This window comes from Pleurodeles waltl, chromosome 9 (genome assembly GCF_031143425.1).
Source record: "Pleurodeles waltl isolate 20211129_DDA chromosome 9, aPleWal1.hap1.20221129, whole genome shotgun sequence".
In the NCBI taxonomy this organism is placed as follows: domain Eukaryota; kingdom Metazoa; phylum Chordata; class Amphibia; order Caudata; family Salamandridae; genus Pleurodeles; species Pleurodeles waltl.
The window spans coordinates 961,111,647-961,134,669 of record NC_090448.1 but is presented as its reverse complement, the minus strand read 5'-3'; the positions used below and the strand labels follow the sequence as shown (position 1 = coordinate 961,134,669).

Below are 23,023 nucleotides of genomic sequence, written 5' to 3'. Positions count from 1 at the left end.
ATTGTCCTGGATAATCAATCACTGAATACATTGGCAACCACGCCTCTATCATTTCAATAGAAAACCGAAGACAACTAGTGGAGAGGAGATGAAGAGCCAATAAGTAATAGGTCTCACCTAAATTGGTTCTGTGGAGACACTAGGCCCACTCAGCATATACCTATGTGTAGTGCCTTGTAAATGTGTGAACTGATCTCCCGAGCAGTGTGCACATTTCAGAAACAGAAATGTTCCTTTGAAGTGTTCTTGATGTTCTTCCGCAGCAGAAACAGCCTAAGAGTTAATCAGAGTATTTGGATACTAACATTAATGTAAAAGTGAGACCTTAGCGAATGAAAAATTGTTTAGTTTTTTTTTTTTTTTTAAAGTCCTTTTCTTGCTAAACAGCATTCACGGGCCCGCTTTACTTCTAAGGTATGACAAAATCTTTCAGCCACAGAGAACTTTGAGATAAAATGCAGTACTGATTTAGCTCAACATATGCGATAAGTTTAGAGAGAAAGTTAGTATGGAGACTAAAAACTGCCTTGCTCTCCTCAAGTATTATATAGGATTCATTAAAGCAGAATCTGTTCAGACCCCCTTGATGTGCAGAGGTAATAGTCACTAAGGCTATTTTCCAGTTAAGGTGTTGTATAGATCATGGGTTCAAACAAATTGACCTTTTTCTTTTGATAAAGTGGAACTATTGAGGGTTCTTGAGTCTTCTTAATGGAAGAGACCTCTTCCTGAGACCAAGCGTTCCTGCTAAAAAGATACACACACAGTCGATGTAGGAAGTTGGCTCTGTATGTGCTATTTCAAAGTAAGGAATAGCATGCACAGAGTCCAAGGGTTCCCCTTAGAGGTACAATAGTGGTAAAAAGAGATAATACTAATGCTCTATTTTGTGGTAGTGTGGTCGAGCAGTAGGCTTATCCAAGGAGTAGTGTTAAGCATTTGTTGTACATACACATAGACAATAAATGAGGTACACACACTCAGAGACAAATCCAGCCAATAGGTTTTGTTATAGAAAAATATCTTTTCTTAGTTTATTTTAAGAACCACAGGTTCAAATTTAACATGTAATATCTTGTTTGAAAGGTATTGCAGGTAAGTACATTAGGAACTTTGAATCATTTCAATTGCATGTATACTTTTCAAGTTATTGACAAATAGCTACTTTAAAAGTGGACACTTAGTGCAATTTTCACAGTTCCTGGGGGAGGTAAGTTTTTGTTAGTTTTACCAGGTAAGTAAGACACTTACAGGGTTCAGTTCTTGGTCCAAGGTAGCCCACCGTTGGGGGTTCAGAGCAACCCCAAAGTCACCACACCAGCAGCTCAGGGCCGGTCAGGTGCAGAGTTCAAAGTGGTGCCCAAAACGCATAGGCTAGAATGGAGAGAAGGGGGTGCCCCGGTTCCGGTCTGTTTGCAGGTAAGTACCCGCGTCTTCGGAGGGCAGACCAGGGGGGTTTTGTAGGGCACCGGGGGGGACACAAGCCCACACAGAAATTTCACCCTCAGCAGCGCGGGGGCGGCCGGGTGCAGTGTAGAAACAAGCGTCGGGTTCGCAATGTTAGTCTATGAGAGATCAACGGATCTCTTCAGCGCTGCAGGCAGGCAAGGGGGGGCTTCCTCGGGGAAACCTCCACTTGGGCAAGGGAGAGGGACTCCTGGGGGTCACTTCTCCAGTGAAAGTCCGGTCCTTCAGGTCCTGGGGGCTGCGGGTGCAGGGTCCTTTCCAGGCGTCGGGACTTAGGTTTCAGAGAGTCGCGGTCAGGGGAAGCCTCGGGATTCCCTCTGCAGGCGGCGCTGTGGGGGCTCAGGGGGGACAGGTTTTGGTACTCACAGTCGGAGAGTAGTCCGGGGGTCCTCCCTGAGGTGTTGGTTCTCCACCAGCCGAGTCGGGGTCGCCGGGTGCAGTGTTGCAAGTCTCACGCTTCTTGCGGGGAGATTGCAGGGTCTTTAAAGCTGCCCCTCGAAACAAAGTTGCAGTCTTTTTGGAGCAGGTCCGCTGTCCTCGGGAGTTTCTTGTCTTTTTCGAAGCAGGGCAGTCCTCAGAGTATTCAGAGGTCGCTGGTCCCTTGGAAGGCGTCGCTGGAGCAGAGTTCTTTGGAAGGCAGGAGACAGGCCGGTGAGTTTCTGGAGCCAAGGCAGTTGTCGTCTTCTGGTCTTCCTCTGCAGGGGTTTTCAGCTAGGCAGTCCTTCTTCTTGTAGTTTGCAGGAATCTAATTTTCTAGGGTTCAGGGTAGCCCTTAAATACTAAATTTAAGGGCGTGTTTAGGTCTGGGGGGTTAGTAGCCAATGGCTACTAGCCCTGAGGGTGGGTACACCCTCTTTGTGCCTCCTCCCAAGGGGAGGGGGTCACAATCCTAACCCTATGGGGGAATCCTCCATCTGCAAGATGGAGGATTTCTAAAAGTTAGAGTCACTTCAGCTCAGGACACCTTAGGGGCTGTCCTGACTGGCCAGTGACTCCTCCTTGTTGCTTTCTTTGTTCCCTCCAGCTTTGCCGCCAAAAGTGGGGGCCGTGGCCGGAGGGGGCGGGCCACTCCACTAAGCTGGAGTGCCCTGCTGGGCTGTGACAAAGGGGTGAGCCTTTGAGGCTCACCGCCAGGTGTCACAGCTCCTGCCTGGGGGAGGTGTTAGCATCTCCACCCAGTGCAGGCTTTGTTACTGGCCTCAGAGTGACAAAGGCACTCTCCCCATGGGGCCAGCAACATGTCTCTAGTGTGGCAGGCTGCTGGAACTAGTCAGCCTACACAGACAGTCGGTTAAGTTTCAGGGGGCACCTCTAAGGTGCCCTCTGGGGTGTATTTTGCAATAAAATGTACACTGGCATCAGTGTGCATTTATTGTGCTGAGAAGTTTGATACCAAACTTCCCAGTTTTCAGTGTAGCCATTATGGTGCTGTGGAGTTCGTGTTTGACAGACTCCCAGACCATATACTCTTATGGCTACCCTGCACTTACAATGTCTAAGGTTTTGTTTAGACACTGTAGGGGTACCATGCTCATGCACTGGTACCCTCACCTATGGTATAGTGCACCCTACCTTAGGGCTGTAAGGCCTGCTAGAGGGGTGTCTTACCTATACTGCATAGGCAGTGAGAGGCTGGCATGGCACCCTGAGGGGAGTGCCATGTCGACTTACTCGTTTTGTCCTCACTAGCACACACAAGCTGGCAAGCAGTGTGTCTGTGCTGAGTGAGAGGTCCCCAGGGTGGCATAAGACATGCTGCAGCCCTTAGAGACCTTCCTTGGCATCAGGGCCCTTGGTACTAGGAGTACCAGGTACAAGGGACTTATCTGGATGCCAGGGTCTGCCAATTGTGGATACAAAAGTACAGGTTAGGGAAAGAACACTGGTGCTGGGACCTGGTTAGCAGGCCTCAGCACACTTTCAATTGTAAACATAGCATCAGCAAAGGCAAAAAGTCAGGGGGCAACCATGCCAAGGAGGCATTTCCTTACAGTCGATTTTTAAAGAGACCAGTATTTCTCTAGGTGAGAGCTAGGATACATTGTTTTTCTAGCACTTCGTCAGGTGGAGGTTTCTCATTCAATAGACCAAAATCAGCACCGCCATATTTGTTAGCATGCAAGATATCCCCATTGGAAGCCTTGTTGCTTATAGGTAGTTTGTGAAAGCTAGTATTTAAATTATAGTACTGTATGAATCCAGGGGCCAAGATGTTGAGGTCAAAAACTAGTGTGTAGTGCACAATTCTAGCTGGACCGCAGGTCCCACTTGTAAGGCAATCTTTTTTATGGATGTTTCAACAGGTGAAGCAAGTCTATGAACCATCCATAACAAGCCACTCTAGTGGTGGAATTAAGAAACATACCTATTCTGGCTTGTGTCAGTGTGAAGGTCAACCTTGGTCGAAACTGCATTGCAAGCAAAATATCTGGTAATGTCTCTGGTCAGTGGACAAAAGAACATTCTCTGATCAAAGTTAGCGGTACCTATGTGAAATGTTGTGGCATTTTTTTAATACCTCAAACAGGTCTACCTACAGGTTTTCCCACAACCAACCTGAAGATTTGATTTGATCAAAAGAGATGTGTGGTAGTCTGACATAATTATGCTGCAAGATTCTGCTGCACAATTCGTACTGCTACAAGGGGTACCATCTTCCAATTGACATTTCTGGCAATTAACCAGTGCCTCTCAGAATCCTTTGAGAGAAACTTCAATTTTTATCTCCATATTTGTTTACAGACTGCATCAACACAGGGCTGCATGTCTGGATGACCACTACATTGCTCTTCATGGATTACGCCACAAGAGTTCAGACGTGGATAACATATGAAGACTCCTACTGAGATGGACTCTTTTTTTTCCAGACAATTATCTAAACATCTGCTACACCTTTTTCTAGCAGAAAAGTGACTTATTTTTATAACTCAAGTTGGTTTTCAGATTAGACAAACATAGTATAGAACAGACAACCAATGTCACATCACACTTTTGCACAAATTACATCTGAGTGAATAGCATTCCTATGCTCAACTGTAACAAAGTATCTCCAAATGCCTGTCCAGCAGACCTTGCTTATTTATCAACAGTTGGTGGTAAGTAATTAGCCCAGTCCGTAGAATCTAAGCTATAAGGGCTGTACTTTTGTGCTCATTTCTGTTAGTTGCGCACATCTATATATCCCTCTGTCACAGAGTTCAGTGAAGGTTTCTGACTCAGTCAATAATGGAAAATGTCCTTTTCTTGCATTTAAACAGCATAATCCAATCAGCATACACTTGTGTTGACTACGTGCCGCCTCATTTGTGCCGCTACCTCCAGCAACCGGGTACAAGAAAAGGACCTGGCCTGACAGTTCGTGTTGGACTGTTCCTACTGGAGCAGGGTCAAGACTGATTGGCATATGGTTGGGTCTAAACTGAGGTGACATGGTGTGCAAAATAACAATGGACTTGGATACAGCACGAGTAATTACCAGTGACTGAGATAAATTAAAGCATTTCATCCATCACTTTTTTTTGTAAACGTTGGTATACCATTGTGGCATTTCACCAATAAGTCTATTGTGCCACGCAATCCATCACAGCATGGCTCTCCCGGTTTCAAGAAATGGTAGATGATGGTAACGATTCAGCGATCCTTCATTCATATAAAAGGTTTAATGCTGAAGTGCGCTCAACTGAAACTAGCTTTAATTGTGCAGAGGATCACCCCAATCAACAGTCATCAACCCGAAGAAAAAGGCAGGCCTAGTAATATAGCTTCACATCTGCCATTCAAGATTGCCATCATAAGATTGTACACATTTACCCCATGCTATCCAGGGGGACCTCATCGCCCCATATACATGATCTTCTTATGGCCATGACCTGAATGAAGAAATGCACAAGAATTCATATTGAGTAATTTTGCACTGTATATAAAAACATGGAGGATTTTTATTTATTTATTTAAATATAAGAGACGCTCACTCCAACGTCGAATTAGGGAGGGTACTCCATGTGTCAGTATCTTTCCCAAGCTTAGTTAGTAGCAATGTCAGATTGAGTTCCCGGCACAATGCTAGGTTATCAATAGGATAGATACTCAAGTTATTAAATGGGGCATGTTTTATTTTGATCTGTGTGACATTCCATACTTTCCACTGCAGAGGTACAAGTATAGTTTTATCCAGACTGATTCGGAGACCAGAGGCCATTCCGTAGTTTGCTGCCAGACTTTTTCCTGTCTACTGAGAATACCCAATGTACAGTAGCATATATCATCTGCGTACAAGGAAAAAAAAAAAAATCTTCTATTCCTCACATCCTGGAATATTTACACCAGACCACCATTTCCAACCTACAGTGCAAAAGCTTCATGATAAGAGCAAATAGGAATGATATAGGGCATCCCTGGTGGGTGCCCCTCTCAATAGGTAAAGGATTAGACAGTTGCCCACTGACCTGCATAGAGACGACATACTCATACAATGAACTTAATGCCACAGTTCATTTTAACCAGGACCTGCCAAAAGGATGACCAGTCAAGTGAGTCAAATAGTTTCCAAGGCTATTTTTATTTGCCTCTCTCACGTATTGCAGTTTTTTTTTTTTTAAAGGACCTAGCACTCCCTGCGATTACACCTCTTTAATGCTCCCCAGAGGATGCAGAGTTAGGGCACTGATCGAGTATTTCAAAGAAGAGCTTGGTTTCCTCTCTGACAGTCTGAGAAGTTACCATACAGTAACCATCCAGTGTTTAAACACCAGAACACTTGTACTGGATAAAGAACATGGTCCAGCATTAATTCCACAGGGGAGTGAACAAAAATGCATTGGGCAGGTTTTGTTTATCTTGCACCCAGTGTAGATGTGCAGCTGAAAGAAAGATGTCAATGCTTGACGAGGATTGATTGATGGTTGAGTGGAATGTGTAGGCTTTATCTGAGTGATGCCACTTCCTTCAGACATCAGAGTCCCATGGCCAGAGACCATTCACGAAATAGTGTGTCTCTAGATGTATGTAGAGGAATAACCAAATGTGCTTGCACCTAGTTGCACTGAAGTCCTGACCCATGATTGCAGTACCAGCAGAAGTGTCTACAAGGAGTGTACTGATATTTGAGGTGGTACTGCTTGAATCCTCTAAGTGGAATTGGCAGAGGCAGTGACTTGAACCTGAAAGCATAGTGACAGCTCAACAATTTGTTTTTTTCCAGGTTTTTCCACAATAATCCCCATTCCTGCACGAAGTGGGTAAGAAGGCTTTAATGGGGGTTGGGGAGGTAAATGGAGGGTGTAGGGGAGGCTGCCTTTGTTTGGATGTTGTGGAAGGTTTCCGTACTAAGGTTGATTTAATCAGGGCTCTTCTTCCTCTTAAAATCTTCTTGTGATGATACAAAGGGTCATGTTGGTACTGAGGTGAATGGTGACTAGAGGGCTGAAAAAAGGGTTAAAGATGGAAACTGTGCAAGTCACAACCACAATGATGTTATAAAGGAAAGCTGAGGAAATATACATGAGCCGTAAAATCTTCCATGCTAGCAGACAATCTTTGCCAGAAGTCAAGTGGCAAGTCTTTGGAGAATAAGAATGGTTTATCCCAGAGCGAACAATCATGAGGCCTGACTTAGTTCTGTCACTCTAGTCGCATACTATTCATATACTTAGATGAAAGATTATTAATTTTAGGAACTTTAGTATCATGTGGTCTTGCTCTGGTGGGCTGCTATTGTAGATTATTATGGAACAAAAGGTTTTTTTGGATTTTCAAAGATGACTGTAGATCTGATGAGGGCACTTGCAAAGGAATATTGAATTTCATAGGCTCCTCCCAGTGGAATAGATGGGTGAAACTTTCCGACACATTTGGAGTAATCTGTTTCCCAGGCAATTCCGAAGTGATGTAATACCCCATGCCTATGGTGGTCTTTGAGAAAATTCTGGTTTTGTGGTGTGCCAGAAATGCGCCTTGGACCCAGGTCCAGTATAGTATGTAGGAGTTCCTATAGTGGAAGCGGAATAATTATGTACTTCTTTTTCAAAGCTTTCCATGAGGCCTTCCCTTTTTTATGGATTGCGCAATGTATCATTCTGTTTCCTATGGTAGTATCCTCTTGGAAGGTATTGGAAAGATATGCCTTTTCTCCAAACAACACACTGGTGAACAGGAAGAGCAACTTACACTAATATCTTGAACACTGTGTGCTCCTCCATGTAAATTGGTATTTTAAGGTTTATTTATTTCATGTTCTCTGAAAGTCCTTCTGGCCATGTTTTGCCAGAAAAGACATTCCTGAAAAGTAGAATTACCAGGAAGCAGAGATTTCCATCCACGTCAAAGTCTTTCCTTGATTTTTTTTTAAACATACAATGGGCAGTCCACAAACAATGGGGACATTGTGGCTGCAGAGGAAAAACTCAAAACCCTTAAGAAGTTACACGAGATAAAGGATACGAAAAGGTGTTAAATGGTGTCCAACAAGTCAATATGTGAACCCCGGCCAGCGGTCATGGATCCTGCTTCTAGAGTGGAACAAAAAAGCTATTTAACACCTAAGTTGTGCCCTATGTGACATTAGGGTCTGTCAGGGTCAGCCTCCACCAATAAACAACTAATGAACATTTCATAGAGTAATCAGTTGGGCTTTCGGCCATTACATCATAACAAGGCATGTTATAAGATTTACTAATGGTGTGTTGAATATAGCTGACCAATCAATGTAAAACGTTTGTCATGTCATCATCTGCACAAGTAACACAAGACAATTCATTTCAAACATCAAGTTCATAAAACACTTTGGAAAACGGTCAATCTGTTGCGTAAAGCAAGAGTAAAAGCAAAACAAGTTTACGGTCGAGAATGTATCAAAACTTTTTTTTTTTTAACTGCAGTTGGGTGGTGGGAGGGGGAGGTATACGGTTCATTGAATCAGTTGATTCCGTGAAAAAAAAAAACAGAGCCTGCTGGCTTTTAAGTAAGCATTACTCATTCTCACACAAACAAATTACATAAATCATGTTCATGAGTTTTTAACATCGAAAAGTCGTTTAATTTGTATTCATTATAATATTTCTTTTAAGTGCTTTTTTTCCCCCATCAATCAACAGAATAAGAGCAAAATCCCTTGAACAAACGCCTCCAATCAGTCAAACCCTAGAAACATTCATTTTTCCTCTACAAAGTGAGTGAGGTCACTGTAAATGTAATATAAATTTGATAAAACCAAGGTCGACTATCATTTTGTATGCACATAAATACACGAAATCTGCATTTACATCAAAGTGCAATTCACTCATTTTGACAAAAAAATAGTTGATTTAATTTTGTAACTACTTACCTGCGTTACATGTTTTTGCCAGACTAATTTAGTTTTCATATTTTGGTACTGCACAATTCATGTCTCCGAAACAATTGAAATTTTGCATTATAAATCTAAAGTATCATCATGTGTTACGGTTCTATGCAAAGCTGAATAAGTAGTAAGAGTAAACTATTTGGACAGTGTGGGCAACACTTGGCAGTAAAGAAAGATTTTGCTCCACAGTTTGAAACGTGCAGCAGGGTCATATTTTCGGCTGTTTTACATTTCAGTCAATTTATGTATTTGTCATAAACTTATTTTACCATAGAAAAAGTATCAATTTACTAAAGCAATGTGAATAAAGTATGCCTGTACTGTACACTTCTGAAAATCTGCATCCAAATTAGGAGGCAAGAACAAACCTAAAATAAGACATTACAAAAAGCAAGAAACGCGGAATTAAGGCTTATTTTCAGGAACTAATGCTGGAGAAAAACTACTTATCTGTAACGGTAATACTCTCCATTTCCCAATCGCCCTACAGATTACCAGCACCTGAAATCTTTCAGTAGCAAGAACCACAGAGCTCGAGTGTCACGGGGGGAGTAGTTTACATGTCCATTAAGTCCAACAAAAAAAAAAAAAGTTGAACACTGTATGCTCGATCAACCAAAACATTGAGAATCAGAAAAACAAAGACGCATGGCCTAAATGTTCTCCATTCAATTCCTTTAATTTCAAAGATGGCAAGCCATACTTGCTACAGCTGCGGGCGTGCATAAGAAATACACTATAGGAGCAAAACAAACAATGCACAGGGTGCCCATTTGCTCTGGTAAAGCTGAGGCTGGAATACTAACGGAAAAGTCAGTCGACCTTAACCCAAAAAATAGACCTTCAGGAAATCAACTACCTGAAAAGACCACAGATGTTCTTCAGATGAAGCGATTTTACAGTTCAGAAAGGAACTCATCAACTAAACGCTTTTCTACAATAAACGGAATACTACAAAGATAACGACGTAATAAATGTGATCTATATAACAGATTAAAAAACGGAAGTGTACTGACAGGCGCCTCTTCGGAGGGAACCTCCAGGCCTTAAAGAGCATAAAATAGGATGCCTTCACAGCGCACAAATCCTAGGCCACAACAGCACGTTTCTCTCATAACCTGATGATGACCTCTATGGTGGCCTAGACACATTCCAACAGAGGGACATTCATTATAATGATTTTTGTGGGAGAGTACTTAATGAAATTGAAACACTGAGGACATGAGATCGGGCATTCATTAAGTTTTTTATGAGTCTTTAGAGGCTGACAATTTGCAAATACCTATGAGCACCTATGAAGCCGTCGGCCAAGGAGTAAATTGTAGTTTATAATAACCATGTTCTTTCAATTTACATTCAACAGTGATGAAATGGGTGCGGAAAGAAGGCCAACAGAACGGAATGAAACTAAATAAGATAACAGGATCCCAATGCGGACTGAAGACACCTGTGGATGATCAGACCAGACTGCACAATTCTCCCTAGCTAGCGAGGCAGATTGTGATTCCCACTGTACACTGGTGCTAAACCAACAATAGAGACTACGATTAAAACCGCTAAAACGGGTTTTTCTCAATCCACAGTCACAGTATATAAAACCAAATAACCAGTGCTTAATTTGTGCTGGTTGTTTCCGGTGTGGAGCACTGGCACTTATTTTTGAGTGCCGGCACTTATTTTTCTGCCTCAAGCATTTACTGTGAGCAAAAGACACATTTGGGAAAGACGGAGGAAGAGAAAAACGAAAAAGCGTCACAATGGGAGAAAGCAGAAAGCTGCAAGAGTGAACTGAAGGGGCAGGGAATGGCTGTAAATGGATTGAAGAAGCCTGATATGGCTTCAGGAGTATGCTACCTCGGTATTCTGTGCTTGCACATTTAACTGCAGCAGCCTAGTGTTTAAGAGGAGGGCTTTGGGGACCGTCACGTTTTAATTTACAAATTAAGCACTGCAAATAACTAAACAAGTACGTCATGCCGAACCTGAAAGAAAATGAAATGCTTTATCCTCTGCCTCATCTCCAGTTAACCTCAAGAGAGAAGACAGCCCAATCAGCTGCCATACCAGTTAAGAGATATGTAGTTAGCCATGCATTTCGGAGGTGGTTAGCAGCTGCCAGAACCTTAATACAGACTTACAATTGCACTGAACTGGAGAGCATTTAATTGCCAAGTAATCTTCTCTGAACAAACTGTCCACCTAGTAAACAGCCATCAGGAAATAATAGTCATGCATGTACAAAGAGTACAGTCAACTGTCTTCCAGAATTGTACCTTTAGCTAGACCCACTATATCACAGTAATTATCAGGGCCAGCTTTAGCACTGGTGACACCTGGTGCGACAATCTTTTTTTGCGTCCCCAATTAATTCCTTCTCAACTTAATCCCTCACAATCACACTTCAAAGAGCCCCTTATATCTTCTTTCCATGGCCCCTCTCACATGCATTCCATTTTGTAACATAACACTACTCATACCAGTGTAAGGTGTTTGAGCACTTTACATCAAACACAACACAGAGAAACGAATAATACTTGTGAAAATTAGTTTAAAGGAAATGTTACATAATACAGTGAGGATGACAAGGTGTGGGATTCACATGTCATCCATACTACTAGGTAGCATATTTAAAGAGTTTCGTCTGAGGAAGCACGAATTTAGGATTTCAAATTTACCACGGCGGTTGGGGTTGGCTTTACTAAGAAGAATGTATTTCTACTCAAACTAATCCTTTTGAGCAGCATTAGGCTAAGAAAAAACTGGGGAAAAACATAACTTTGTTACCGATATATACACCATACAGTCTGTATGTAGTCTTTGACGACAGCTCACAGGACACTGTGCTATTTTAGGACTGTAACTTATGAACTGCGAATTTCTATACAGCGCCTGATGCTGCTGCTCCAGTCACACCACCCTAAAGCCGTCCCAGGTAATTATATTCGAGAAGGAAAGAGCTACTAAGAAGTAACAAGTCTTTCAATTCCACTGGGATAGCAAAGAAATGTACCAATAAAACCTTTGTCCATGCTCTATATGCAGCAACTCCTATAGTAGCCACACGGTTACTATCATTTACCTCAATCAGAGGAAATCGTGAACCCACAAGACATCTTGTGAATAAAAATACAAATAAAAGTAGTACCACAGGCACCCCTCCTAAATTAGCTTTATTGCCAACATTCCTGGGCTGTGTGTGTCTACAAGCAGTGAAAGAGGAATACCATGCATCTTTCAGTGAAGACTATCAAAAGCAAGGAGCAATGCCAGCTTCAGATAGGAGTCAGTCATTCCTGTGCTGTAAAGAAGGATTTGCTTAGGCAGTTTTATTACGACAACAGTGGCTCCTGTGGGTTACAGTTTTTCACAGAAAAACAAAATAAAGTTAAATTATGTTAATGTCAATGTCATAAAAAAATCTTTAGGAAGGGAAGCAAGAAGGAACTGTGGAAGAATAAGAAGGAAATTACCGAACATTTATACGAGTTAAAAACGGACAGGGATTGGGTAGATCCAGCTGAACTAACTGAGGTGCAAATGTTTGGACAGAAACGTAATGCTAAGCCCTGAAACGCATGAGAGCACAAATATGAAATAAAGACGTGAGAAATGTACTAATAGTGCAGGGGGCAGGTTAGGCTATTAAGTGTGAGAACAGAGGGGACGAGAGTGAAGGTGACAAGTAGAGTACTAGTTAAATTTAATTGACAGAATAAGTACAGAGACACTGAAAAATAAAGTAACCGTGATGGTTTACTTAGGAGCGAACCTAAAAAACTCTGTAAGAGGACATGTTTCAGCTCACTCTTGAAGGGAGCCAGAGAATTGGATTCAAAGTCCTAGGAGAGAGAATTTCCTTTTGCGTTTCATTTTGAATGCTGACCATTATAAAAGCACTGTTCTGAGCCACAAAAGCATCTGCACACGCCAGATATTCTAGGCTTTGCTGCCAGCTATTGAGGGGTGGTGTGTACAGCTGTGTGGGAGATACAGGCCGTCGTGAATAAAGCTCTGGCATTTATGGGTAGCTATTGAGGAGTAAATAACAGGTATGCAATATGATCAAATGTCTTGTTTCCGCAGAAGCATGTAGTACAGCCTGCAAGTGGACGAGGGGTGAATTGCTATTAGTCGATCCTTGCCATCACAATGGACTGAAGAGAGTCTTTAAGTCACTTTCGATGGTAAACAAACGAACACATTCTCCTGAGCGCAGACAATGGAAAATAAGCACTACTATGGATATGTAGTCTAGCAACGTGAAATCCACTACATTTGAGCAGCGGCGCCTTCATGGCAGGGAAAGGTCTATAAGACAAATAAACTGATATTTTAAATAGGTGACTATAGCGTGGCCTAAACGAGAACATAATAGGGGTGTGCCATCAACATTCTACTATATCTTGTACATGTGAAACAATGAAACAGTCTGGCTAACAACGGACAGATTTGGGTATCAGGCAAATGATTCTGAGAAGCCTGTAAAGAGATGCATAATGCCCTACAGCACTCACATACAAACATTCTGTGCATAGAAGGACGTGAACAATGTTATCGCTACCCAAGTACAAGATCCACGTATAGTGCTGCAGGTTGTTCAGTGATACCTTATGGGTCTGGTTCATGGTTATCATAGGCAGAGGCATTTCTTTACTTTTTGCCAAAGATTACCTTTGACGTCATGTAATCGACATGCGTAAACTTGAACCTGCTAAACAGCAGTACATGAGAAACTTAACTGCTATTCTAACATTAGAAATCTCCATGTTCAGTCATTGATTAGCTATTTATTTTCCTTTTGATAAGACAATTGGGTGCAGTTTCATGACCAGACGTTCATTAAGGAACCACAACTCAGACTCAACGCTTTACAAACACAAGCAAGTACCTTTACCGGATGACTGGCAGAATTTAGTTAGTTAACCAGGTTGATATTTGTAGATTGGTCTACGGGTCCACTAAATCTTTGCCCAGGATTCTAAATATAAAAAATTAGCTTCCAAACTAGAATAGGAGGAACAGGTCCAAACCCGCAAATTCAGATATTCTGAACCAAGCCAGGAGAAAGGTTCTGAGCGTGGACCCAAGCAGTGCCAGAAGATAATATTACACTACTGGAGGTGTTACAAAGTGAGTAAATTCATCCCTTCAACTGGATGACGGGGCAGTGGCATACACTAGTGCTTTCTATAGCATTCAACATGGAAAAAAAAGAAAACCTACAAAATAAATTGCGGGGTTCAATGAGCTGACAAAATATCTGTTTTCGGTCCTCACTAGTGAGCAAACAAAATCGAACTGAGGTGGAGGAGCAAAAACTAATTGTGGAACAAGGAGTTGGAGGTCTAGGCAAGAGATGCTTGAGAACAGTCATTTTCGTCTAAACTGTTCAAAGGTCCTTATAATAACAATGTGAGACCCCACCACAAATCAACAGCTTTAAAATAATAATAATAATAATAATAAAAAATAAAACTCAAAGAAAGAAAAAGAAACCAGCCCTGATGGAGATTGCAGAGCCATAAAGTAATGTGTTTTTTGCACCTTAGCATTACTGGTACTGAAGAACTGGTGAGTGGCTGATGAAGCAACTATATTTGATAAATGTGCAGGCACTAGTAATCAGGTTCCTGAACACACTGGCAGAATTCAGATGATGGTAAACTGTGAGCTGAACAGCACTAAATAATGCTTCAAAATATTGTTTTTCTGGCATTAGAATTACAGATGGAAAACTAAAGTAAAATTCAACCTCAGAGTTGCATTCCAAAAACATAACATACCAACACACATACAAGCTTGTTTTGCAGTCTGGATAACATGAATTAATAATGCTGCAAGGCTGTCCTATTTCACATAGCAGTATCATTTAGGTTTGGCTGGTACTTCACTGGTAAAGTATTTGCAAGAGGTTCATTACCAAGGTAATGTTCCAAATGAAAATAAAATGTTAGTAGTGAGTGGAAACAAGTAAAACATTTTTAAAACACAAGACGGGTTAGAAAATAAGCAAGAAGGTTTCGCGACTTTTGTGAAGACTAAATTAATCTCCACTCCATAATTCTATCATTTTCTAGACCAAAATGTGCTTTTATTCTTTCTGTAATATGATATTTGCTTCTTTAGTATTTATTTGTAATGCACTCTTACAGGAGTACACGCTAGTTTTCCTAATCTTTCATTCACTCAAATTATTATTTAAAGGGCATTACACAAAAATCCAAAGCAAATTGCAATTCTACCAAAACTATGAAAATCAAAAGCGTTATTTTATAGCTTGCTTTCTAATTTTTTGTATTTTCCAGAAAGGTTTCGATCTTATAACCTACTAGGGCCATTTAATTCTGACCCACTGCATTGCCGCGGCCCGTCCTTAGGGCCTGAAGCACAAAGGGCCGATAGTCAATCAGTCATCTAAGAGTGGGTCAGCGGTCTCACTGACCCCATCCCACTGTGACCTGCTGGGACTGCTGCCTTCCCTCAATAGCTGACCTTAGGTTTGCCAGTAAGGGAAGGCGGAAGTTCCAAACCTCAGAAGCAGAGCTGACGGTAAGTGTGTGTTCGTGTGTTATTAAAAAGAATGTTTGATGCCTGCATGTTTGAATATTTGATAATAAGTGTTGTGAATGGAGGTGTGTGTGTGTGTGTGAATGAATGAGTGCGAGTGTGCCTGTCTGTGTGTCCCACCCACCCCTCTCCCTCCGAAAATTGCAGGCCGGCACTGCACATGCTTAAGGCATGTTGCGCTAAAAGTAGTGTTATAACTCTGATTTATATTTTACATTTAGACATATGTCAACACATTCGGGTGAGTGGTTTGAATGGGTACACCCCATTCCCCAATTATTTCTTAGTAAGGTATTCAAGCAAGCTAAAATGAGCATGCAGCTTCCTGGTGCCAGTCATGGCACAGTACTTTTCTTCACTTGTAAGGCCTTGAAGCATCTTAAACCCCATCAGGCATGAAATCTACAATGGCAGCGAGGAGCTAGTACAAATAAACGATCTAAACTGCTCTATTTTGGTGGATTTACATAACTCCTGACTTATTTATAGAGAAGAATGTCTTTACCACGATTTATACTAAGTTATTGAAGGTTCTTAGCATTTAGGGCAAGCCTAATCAAGCGAGCTTCAAAAGCATGGTTTGCCAAATGCGCCTGGCATAGCCATACCATTTTCTTACTAACGCAATGATGGCATATCAAAATAAATCATTCACCAAACATTTTGCCAGCATTACGTAGTTTATGCTGTGGCATATTTTTCAGAATCGCTTGCTTCATAATTACTAAACACTTCGTGACATCCTTTAAAACGTAAATAGTTTAAGAACAAACAATTCATTATATTTAAAAAAGCAATTGAGATTCCTTCATTCATTTATCTGGAATTTTCAAGGACTTCCGTAGAGAAACGTGTACGTGCAATTTTGAGGATATTTTATCCAAAAAGCTTAATGTCGATCTGAGGACATCTTTTACATTGCAATGTCTTCAACAAGGTTTCAAATATATGTTTTAATGCTACAAAAATATTATTAACTTCAAAGGTTCGTTACCGACAGGTTAAAGGAGTTACGTTCAGCTCCGCTAGGAATGATCGAAAGTAATTTGTCATCCAACAGCTGTTCAGGGGCCTTGTCCATTAAATTGTTGGTCTCGATCCGATCACTAATTATCAACATTGCCATCTCAGTTGGCACTCACTGGGACTTTAAGGCAAAGTCAAGAGACTGGATATTCAATTTCCACTACTTTATTAACCAAAAGTGGGGAGGCTCAGGCGATAGTAAAATGAGGACAGTCTGGAAGCCGGCAGAACCACTGCATGGCTTACACCACCTGGACAGAGGCAGAGGTCATATACTCTGCCCTCCATGGTACCGTTGGCAGACACCGCAGCAATCTTATCCATTTGTTTGAAAATCAAATCTACACTTCCAATGAGTCAAACTAATTATAACTGACTAGCTTAAAACAATATATTTTAGCAACAAAACGCCCTTCCCCTGGTCGCACGTTTTGAACGTACCGCCAAGCAGAATCTCAGGAGTTTGGACTTCTAATAATAAACGTAAAAAGTGGGAACTGTTAAGTACGAATGTTGAAAATCTAAAGACTTGAAATACGTCTCACCAAGTCTTCAAGAAGACAATGCCTTAATAATCTGCTCACAAGCAAAGCAAATAAAAGGCTTAATATGTGAATGCTCTATTATTTATTGTCCATGCAAAAGGATCCCCAAGAACTTAGAGAACAATAAAATTATCAAGTTCCAGCCGCCCCCAGTTTGCTCCTGTTCTGCTCCAGTGTTCTAAGAAAGCAGGGCTCAGATAATACTCATTAGGATATGTCAATAGGCAGGCTGTCAATATAAATATAATGCCGGATTTTATAGACTGCTCATCCGGACACTTCATCTCTGGATTGCCCCAATATTTGGGGCTGTCAGAAACTGCAATAATGCTCATTAGGCCAAATTTCGTATTTGCATGCTTCCGAAGAAACTGAAAATTGGCTTATGTGCCCAGAGGAACATAACTTAACCTTGAGGGAGCAAATACTACTACAAATGTCCTCATATCCTGGAAAGCTCATTCAACTGATTGCAACCATTACTGTTTCTCGTTATGCCCTGAAAGTATTAGTGACATGCACCTCGAAAAAACCCTACACACAGATTTTCACGATTTCATTTTTACAAACACATTGAGATTTTAAATTTATTTAGCAGCACACAATATCTATCATTGTGATAGATTATTCAACTCAGGTTTTTCTACTAATTTCAGCTTCGATAAAACCCCAATTGATACTTTAGACATACAATGCTTATGATATATTAATTCTCTCTTTGGTTGGCACTCTACGCAAAATATAAAATATAATATGTTAGCATACTGTACACCAAGGAAAAATTTCAAATGATTTCAAAAGTATATGTCATGCAGTATCCAAAGTTATGGCTCCAAGAAAAATATATATATTTTTACATTAAGCATAACGAAATGTCACTATAATCGGCATTCAGAATTAGTTTTTTCCTGAAAACTAGCTATTCAAGTTTCATTTCTTGATGCAGCATTAAGGATTAAAACTTACCACTTTACCAGGCCTTGCCCATGTGCAAATAAATCCCTCCTGACAAGCAGTGACTATACAGTCTTCAAGAAAAATTAACACAGTCAGCCTTTCATGTGCTATCTTTTTACAGATAAGAGGCTCTAACAAAGGAACGTCTTCCATTCTGGGACACAGAGGAGTTCCCAAAGTTTTAGCTGGGTCCGTTTTGGTTTTAGTAACTAGATTCAGTTTGTCACTGCTTTTGCTAGATATATGTCCCATGCTATGGTTTCTCTTGTGATCTTTTTCGTGATGTCGCTCTTTCCGATCATGTAGTGAAAGGGTTGCAAATTTGCTAACACCAGTAGCTATAGAACCCTCCATCACACTGCTTTTGCTGCTAGCACTAGAAACAGCAGAATGGGGAAGGCTATTTGAACGAGGAAGAGGCGGTGGTACAGAGTTTCCTGATGTCACAATATTGTTTCCATTACTTCCAGAGTTATTTCCTATGTTTCCTGCTTGGGGGCTCGTGGCATTCATGACGTTTGTATGTGTTCTTGTTCTCGAAAGGGGCTGGTGAGGGAAAAGAATATCTTCTGTAAGGTCCCATAAACAGAGTTGTGTGTCTTGGCCTACGGAGCCAAACCTATATGTTACACTTACTGGACGACTGTCTGTAGAGTTTCTTTTTGATAATCTAGATTGCGTACTATTTGCTCGATCTCTGCCAAAATTAATGAGGTCTTGGAAATCCTCATCACTGCCACTGAATTCCATAGGGTCGCTCTCTTCTACACTAGTGGTATATGGGTCAAATGCCACCACACTTACCCAAGATTTATGTCCATGGCCTCTAGCAATCACCCTACAGTCTACAAAACACCAAACTGTTACCAAGTCATCCTCTCCACCAGTCACAATATATTTCCCATCTGGACTCCAACATACACACAGTAGTCCTCCGAAGTAGCTTTTCATTGTCCCATGCAGCTCCACTGTATCAAAGTTGAACACACGAAGGAACCCATCCTGACTTACACATGCTAAGAACTTGCCATCAGGAGAAAAAGCAAATTCATTTAGGGCTCCTTCTCCTACTGTCCATTTCAGCAGAGGGTTTCGTGTGGATTTGCTCTTGCAAGTATGAACTGCAAAGCTATCTCCTTGTTTTAGTAGCTGGTAGTGTGGGGCTGTGGTACCACAGTTATGTTCCACATTGTACAAGTACATGTTACCACTGGAATGAGCTACAAGGAAAAGGCTTTCCGAACCGGGCACCCATTTCACGCAGGTCACTCTGGACTGGTCTATTAATCTCTGTGAAGAAAAGAAAAAAGAACACGAATTAGAAACATTTTATAAACTTGAGTTTGCTTTCGGTTATGGAACAAAAAGGGTTATGTAGGCATGGTGTTACGTGCCACGTCCTGGAACAATTGAGCAAGATTAGACCTTGGTGCTTCTCCCTGAAATCCATGTAATTTTCCTTCATGTACTGGAATTGATAATTATAACAGGATAATTCGGTATCAAGACACTTGGTGGCGGGAAAGAGCGACGATTATGAATTAACCTAAATTTTCTGTTACTATGGCAGGCAAGAGGACAAAAAGCCTAAACTCTTTTTAAAGCTATGTGTATAATGCCAATTCCCAACACCCCTTTCGGGCACAGAGTGAACGGAAAATACAGACTGCTCGAACAAGATATATAATAAAAGTTTGATAGCTCTTTTCTTATCCTGCTCTAGGGATGCTTTCTCACCCCTCGGGACTTTCTGCAAATACTTCACACTGGGTTGCTGTGTAGGGGGCGCCATTGGAAACTGTTTAAGATCTATGGCTTCCTTTCTGGACCTCAGAGATCTCACAAAACTAGAATTAAAAGGACTGGAACTTTAAAACTCAGTTTTTGCTCTGAAGCTTTCAACATGGGACCTGGTACAGCGAACTGTCAGAACACAAAAGCATTTTCTTAGGTGGATTTACCATTGTAGCAGCCAAGAACAGCTTTTAGAAAACCTTCAAGGTTTTGCAAGTCATTTTAATGCAAAACTCTACTCCGTATTGCAGTGTAGTCAGTAAACCTCACTTTAGGCCATGAGCCAGGACCCCAAATTTAGGCCATTGGTACCACTTGGGGGGGGGGGGGGGGGGGGGGGTGTTCTAATATGATTTTTTTGCAAGGTGATGTTGCCCAGAGATGGAAAATATGTGATAGCAAGTCATCACTCTTTGCCTTTTGTCTGATATTATTGGATTAGCAACCATAACTGAAAAAAAAAATGTTTTCCATATTTTTTATAAACAACATTCAAATGCATCATAATATGTGGAAAAATAACTAATTCCTGACATGACTGGTCAAATTCAATATAAAAGATAATTATGCTTATTAATTGTAATAACAAAATAGACCTTAAAAATAATAAAACTTACTTGTATTCTTCATTTATTGACTGATTTTATGCATCATTTCACTTACAATTTTAAATAATAGTTGTCACATCTTACATAGGCAATGTATGTCATAAGTGACAAACACCATTTCATTTTTCACATTCGTCGTCGTCATCTTCTGAATAGGCGTCATCATTCTCTGCATCGGTCTGATTTTCACAGGCAGGTAGTCTGCACGTCAGTGCACTTAAGGTCATTTAGACAACACACACATTGACAGTTTGAAGTTCCTAATGCAGTCCAAGCTAGCAGATCTAACACAGCCAGAGGTGCTGGCTGTCCCTTCATCCAGTCCACTATCAGTTGCTCTGCTCCCTCGTGTTTTTCCAACTTCCACCCTCTCCCAATTGAACTAGGGGTCTGGATCATTCGGAAAACATCTCTTGCTGATAGATGCTTGATAATTCCCACGTTCAGCATGTTTCTTCAGACCATTCCTGCAAGGCGGAAGTTGATGACAGTCTCTCTCACCATTCTTTGCGCAGAATAGGTGATCTCTCAAGTCATTCATGTGACGAACTGAAGATATTGGTGCATACAGCAAGCAGAAGAATTGCTCCAATTTGTCCATTAGTTCTTAAGAGAGTTTTCCACTGTCATGACAAACATATGCCAGGAATACATCCCAAAGCTGTTTTACTTCGGCAAAGGCAGCATTTTTCAAGAGGTCGTCTAATCTCTGCTGGCATAGGTCTTTTGCAAAGTCATTACCATCCTCAATAAAGCAGGAGACTACCTGAATGTTTGGTCCTTTAATTCTTCACCCAGGGTATAAATTTCAACCAAGCCAGCCTCAACATAGCTTCATAGATCCACTTGTGTACTCGAAATGCACAACTGTACATACAACCTTCTAGTACTGATGATATTGAATCCTCCTGCTATCATGCTTGCCTCAAAGCAATGAAGGCCAGCGCCTTGAAAGCGTTTTCCAAGAATGAACACAACATTGTAGATGGTGTGAAAGGTGCCCATTCGAAGAAGGATTCTGTTGTGCGTTGCTTTATGCTTTCACATGACACCAGTTGCTTTTGCATAGGGAGCATAATCCATGATGACTACAATTTTCGCCAAATGCAGTGATTCCCTTATCAGCTCTGAACATTTCAAAATTTTAGAAACCGTTGTCAACTCAGTTGCAGGGGCGTTAATGGTGTGCAAGTAGCCAATGGAATCCTGTGATACACTAACTAGGTTTCTAGAATGGATGTTCAATCCTGTCCAACTTGGTGTTATCTGTACAAGGCTTGCTTCTTGTCTTGTAACAACCCAGATTATATTCTTATTTTGTGCAAGCTTCAATTGGGTAACACATTCCGGCATGACTTCAGTACTTGGCATCAATGGCTGAGGCCTAACTCTTCCACCAGAAACATACCTGAATAATTCTTCAGTATTTGTGGTGGGCAATGTTCTTTGCTTTTGTTTCTCAATGCTTGCGAGAGGAGCTTTAAAAGGTTGTGGTCCAAATAATTTGGCCCGCACAGGTATACTGTTGACTTAATAATGAGTTGTCCACTTACCAGTCTGAGTCTGTTCACCCTATCAATGTTATCCCACGCTAAGTTAGTGAAGACATAAGGCTAAATGTCAGCTGGATGAACAATTTGTTCATTTAAGGTAGCAGCAAGTTTCTGAAGCCACAAGGCGGAATCATTTTATTCCAGTTATGAGTATGAAATCCCATGACTAAGTCTGTTTAGAGTGTGAATAATTTTGACACGGCCCGTCTGCGTTTTTAAGGGGTATGGGAGCAACAATTGCTTGGGGGGTTTTCTGCTGGCCATTTGTGACTGCATACATAAAATCCTGACTGAATGATTGCATATGTAAGGTGACCCTTTTGGACAGCTTTGTGTTTTCTAGATCTCCATTCATAAGTCCTCATAGGAACCATTTAAGGTAATCAGGCACTGGAAATGAATCTTTATCAACGTCTGATGGATGATATGGCCATGGTGTTGAAGTCAAGTTTGTTTAATCATTGTTCTTATGTACGATAATGCTTGATCAATGATCTTGTTCATGTCTGTTGCCTTAACCTTCAAAACCAATAATTCTCTTTTCAAACTCTGGTTTTCTCTTACACGTCCATGTAGGAAAGTCTTTTTGGCATGGTTACCCCCACTTTTTGCCAGTCTAACAGTGTGTTTAGACTGGCTTCAATGGGATCCTGATAACCAGGACCCCAGTGATTGTGCTCTCTTCTCCAAATTTGGTTTCTTTGGTACCTTTTACACCCCACAAGTGGCACACTGTGTCCCCCTGTAAGTCATTTGTATATGGTACTTAGGTACCCAAGGCACTGATGCCCCAGGGGTCCCCCAAGGGCTGCAGGATGTATTATAACAACAAGGGGAGCCCATGCCAACTATGCATGCAGGCCTGCCATTGCAGCCTGCGAGAAAAGGTGTATGAGCCCTTTCAATGCTGGTCACTACAAGTCACCCCTGTGGAAGGCCCTCCTACCCCAGGGGGTAGGTTTGCAGGTACCTGGGTGTGAGGGCACCCATGCATGAGCAGAGGTGCCCCTATGAGCTCCAGTTCCAATGCACTGGACTTCGTAAGTGCTGGGAAGCCATTTTACCGATGTACCGACCCACTGGTCACCTGTGGTCCAGCTACATAGCGGTAACTCCAAACCTAGGCACGTTTGTTATCCAACAATTTTGAATCATGCCCCCATACTA

General features: G+C 41.4%; 1 protein-coding gene across 2 annotated transcripts in view; it reads right to left on the bottom strand.

Annotated features, from left to right (window-relative positions):
- Positions 1-23,023, bottom strand: part of WDR20 (WD repeat domain 20) — a 232,694-nt gene that overhangs the window by 16,865 nt on the left and 192,806 nt on the right. The window contains exon 3 of one of the 2 annotated variants that reach the window (XM_069208351.1): positions 17,911-19,191. The exons of the other annotated variant lie outside the window; for it this stretch is intronic. Coding sequence (XP_069064452.1) covers positions 17,911-19,191 — 1,281 coding nt within the window. The remainder of the gene's footprint in view (positions 1-17,910; positions 19,192-23,023) is intronic. 2 annotated transcript variants of the gene reach the window in all.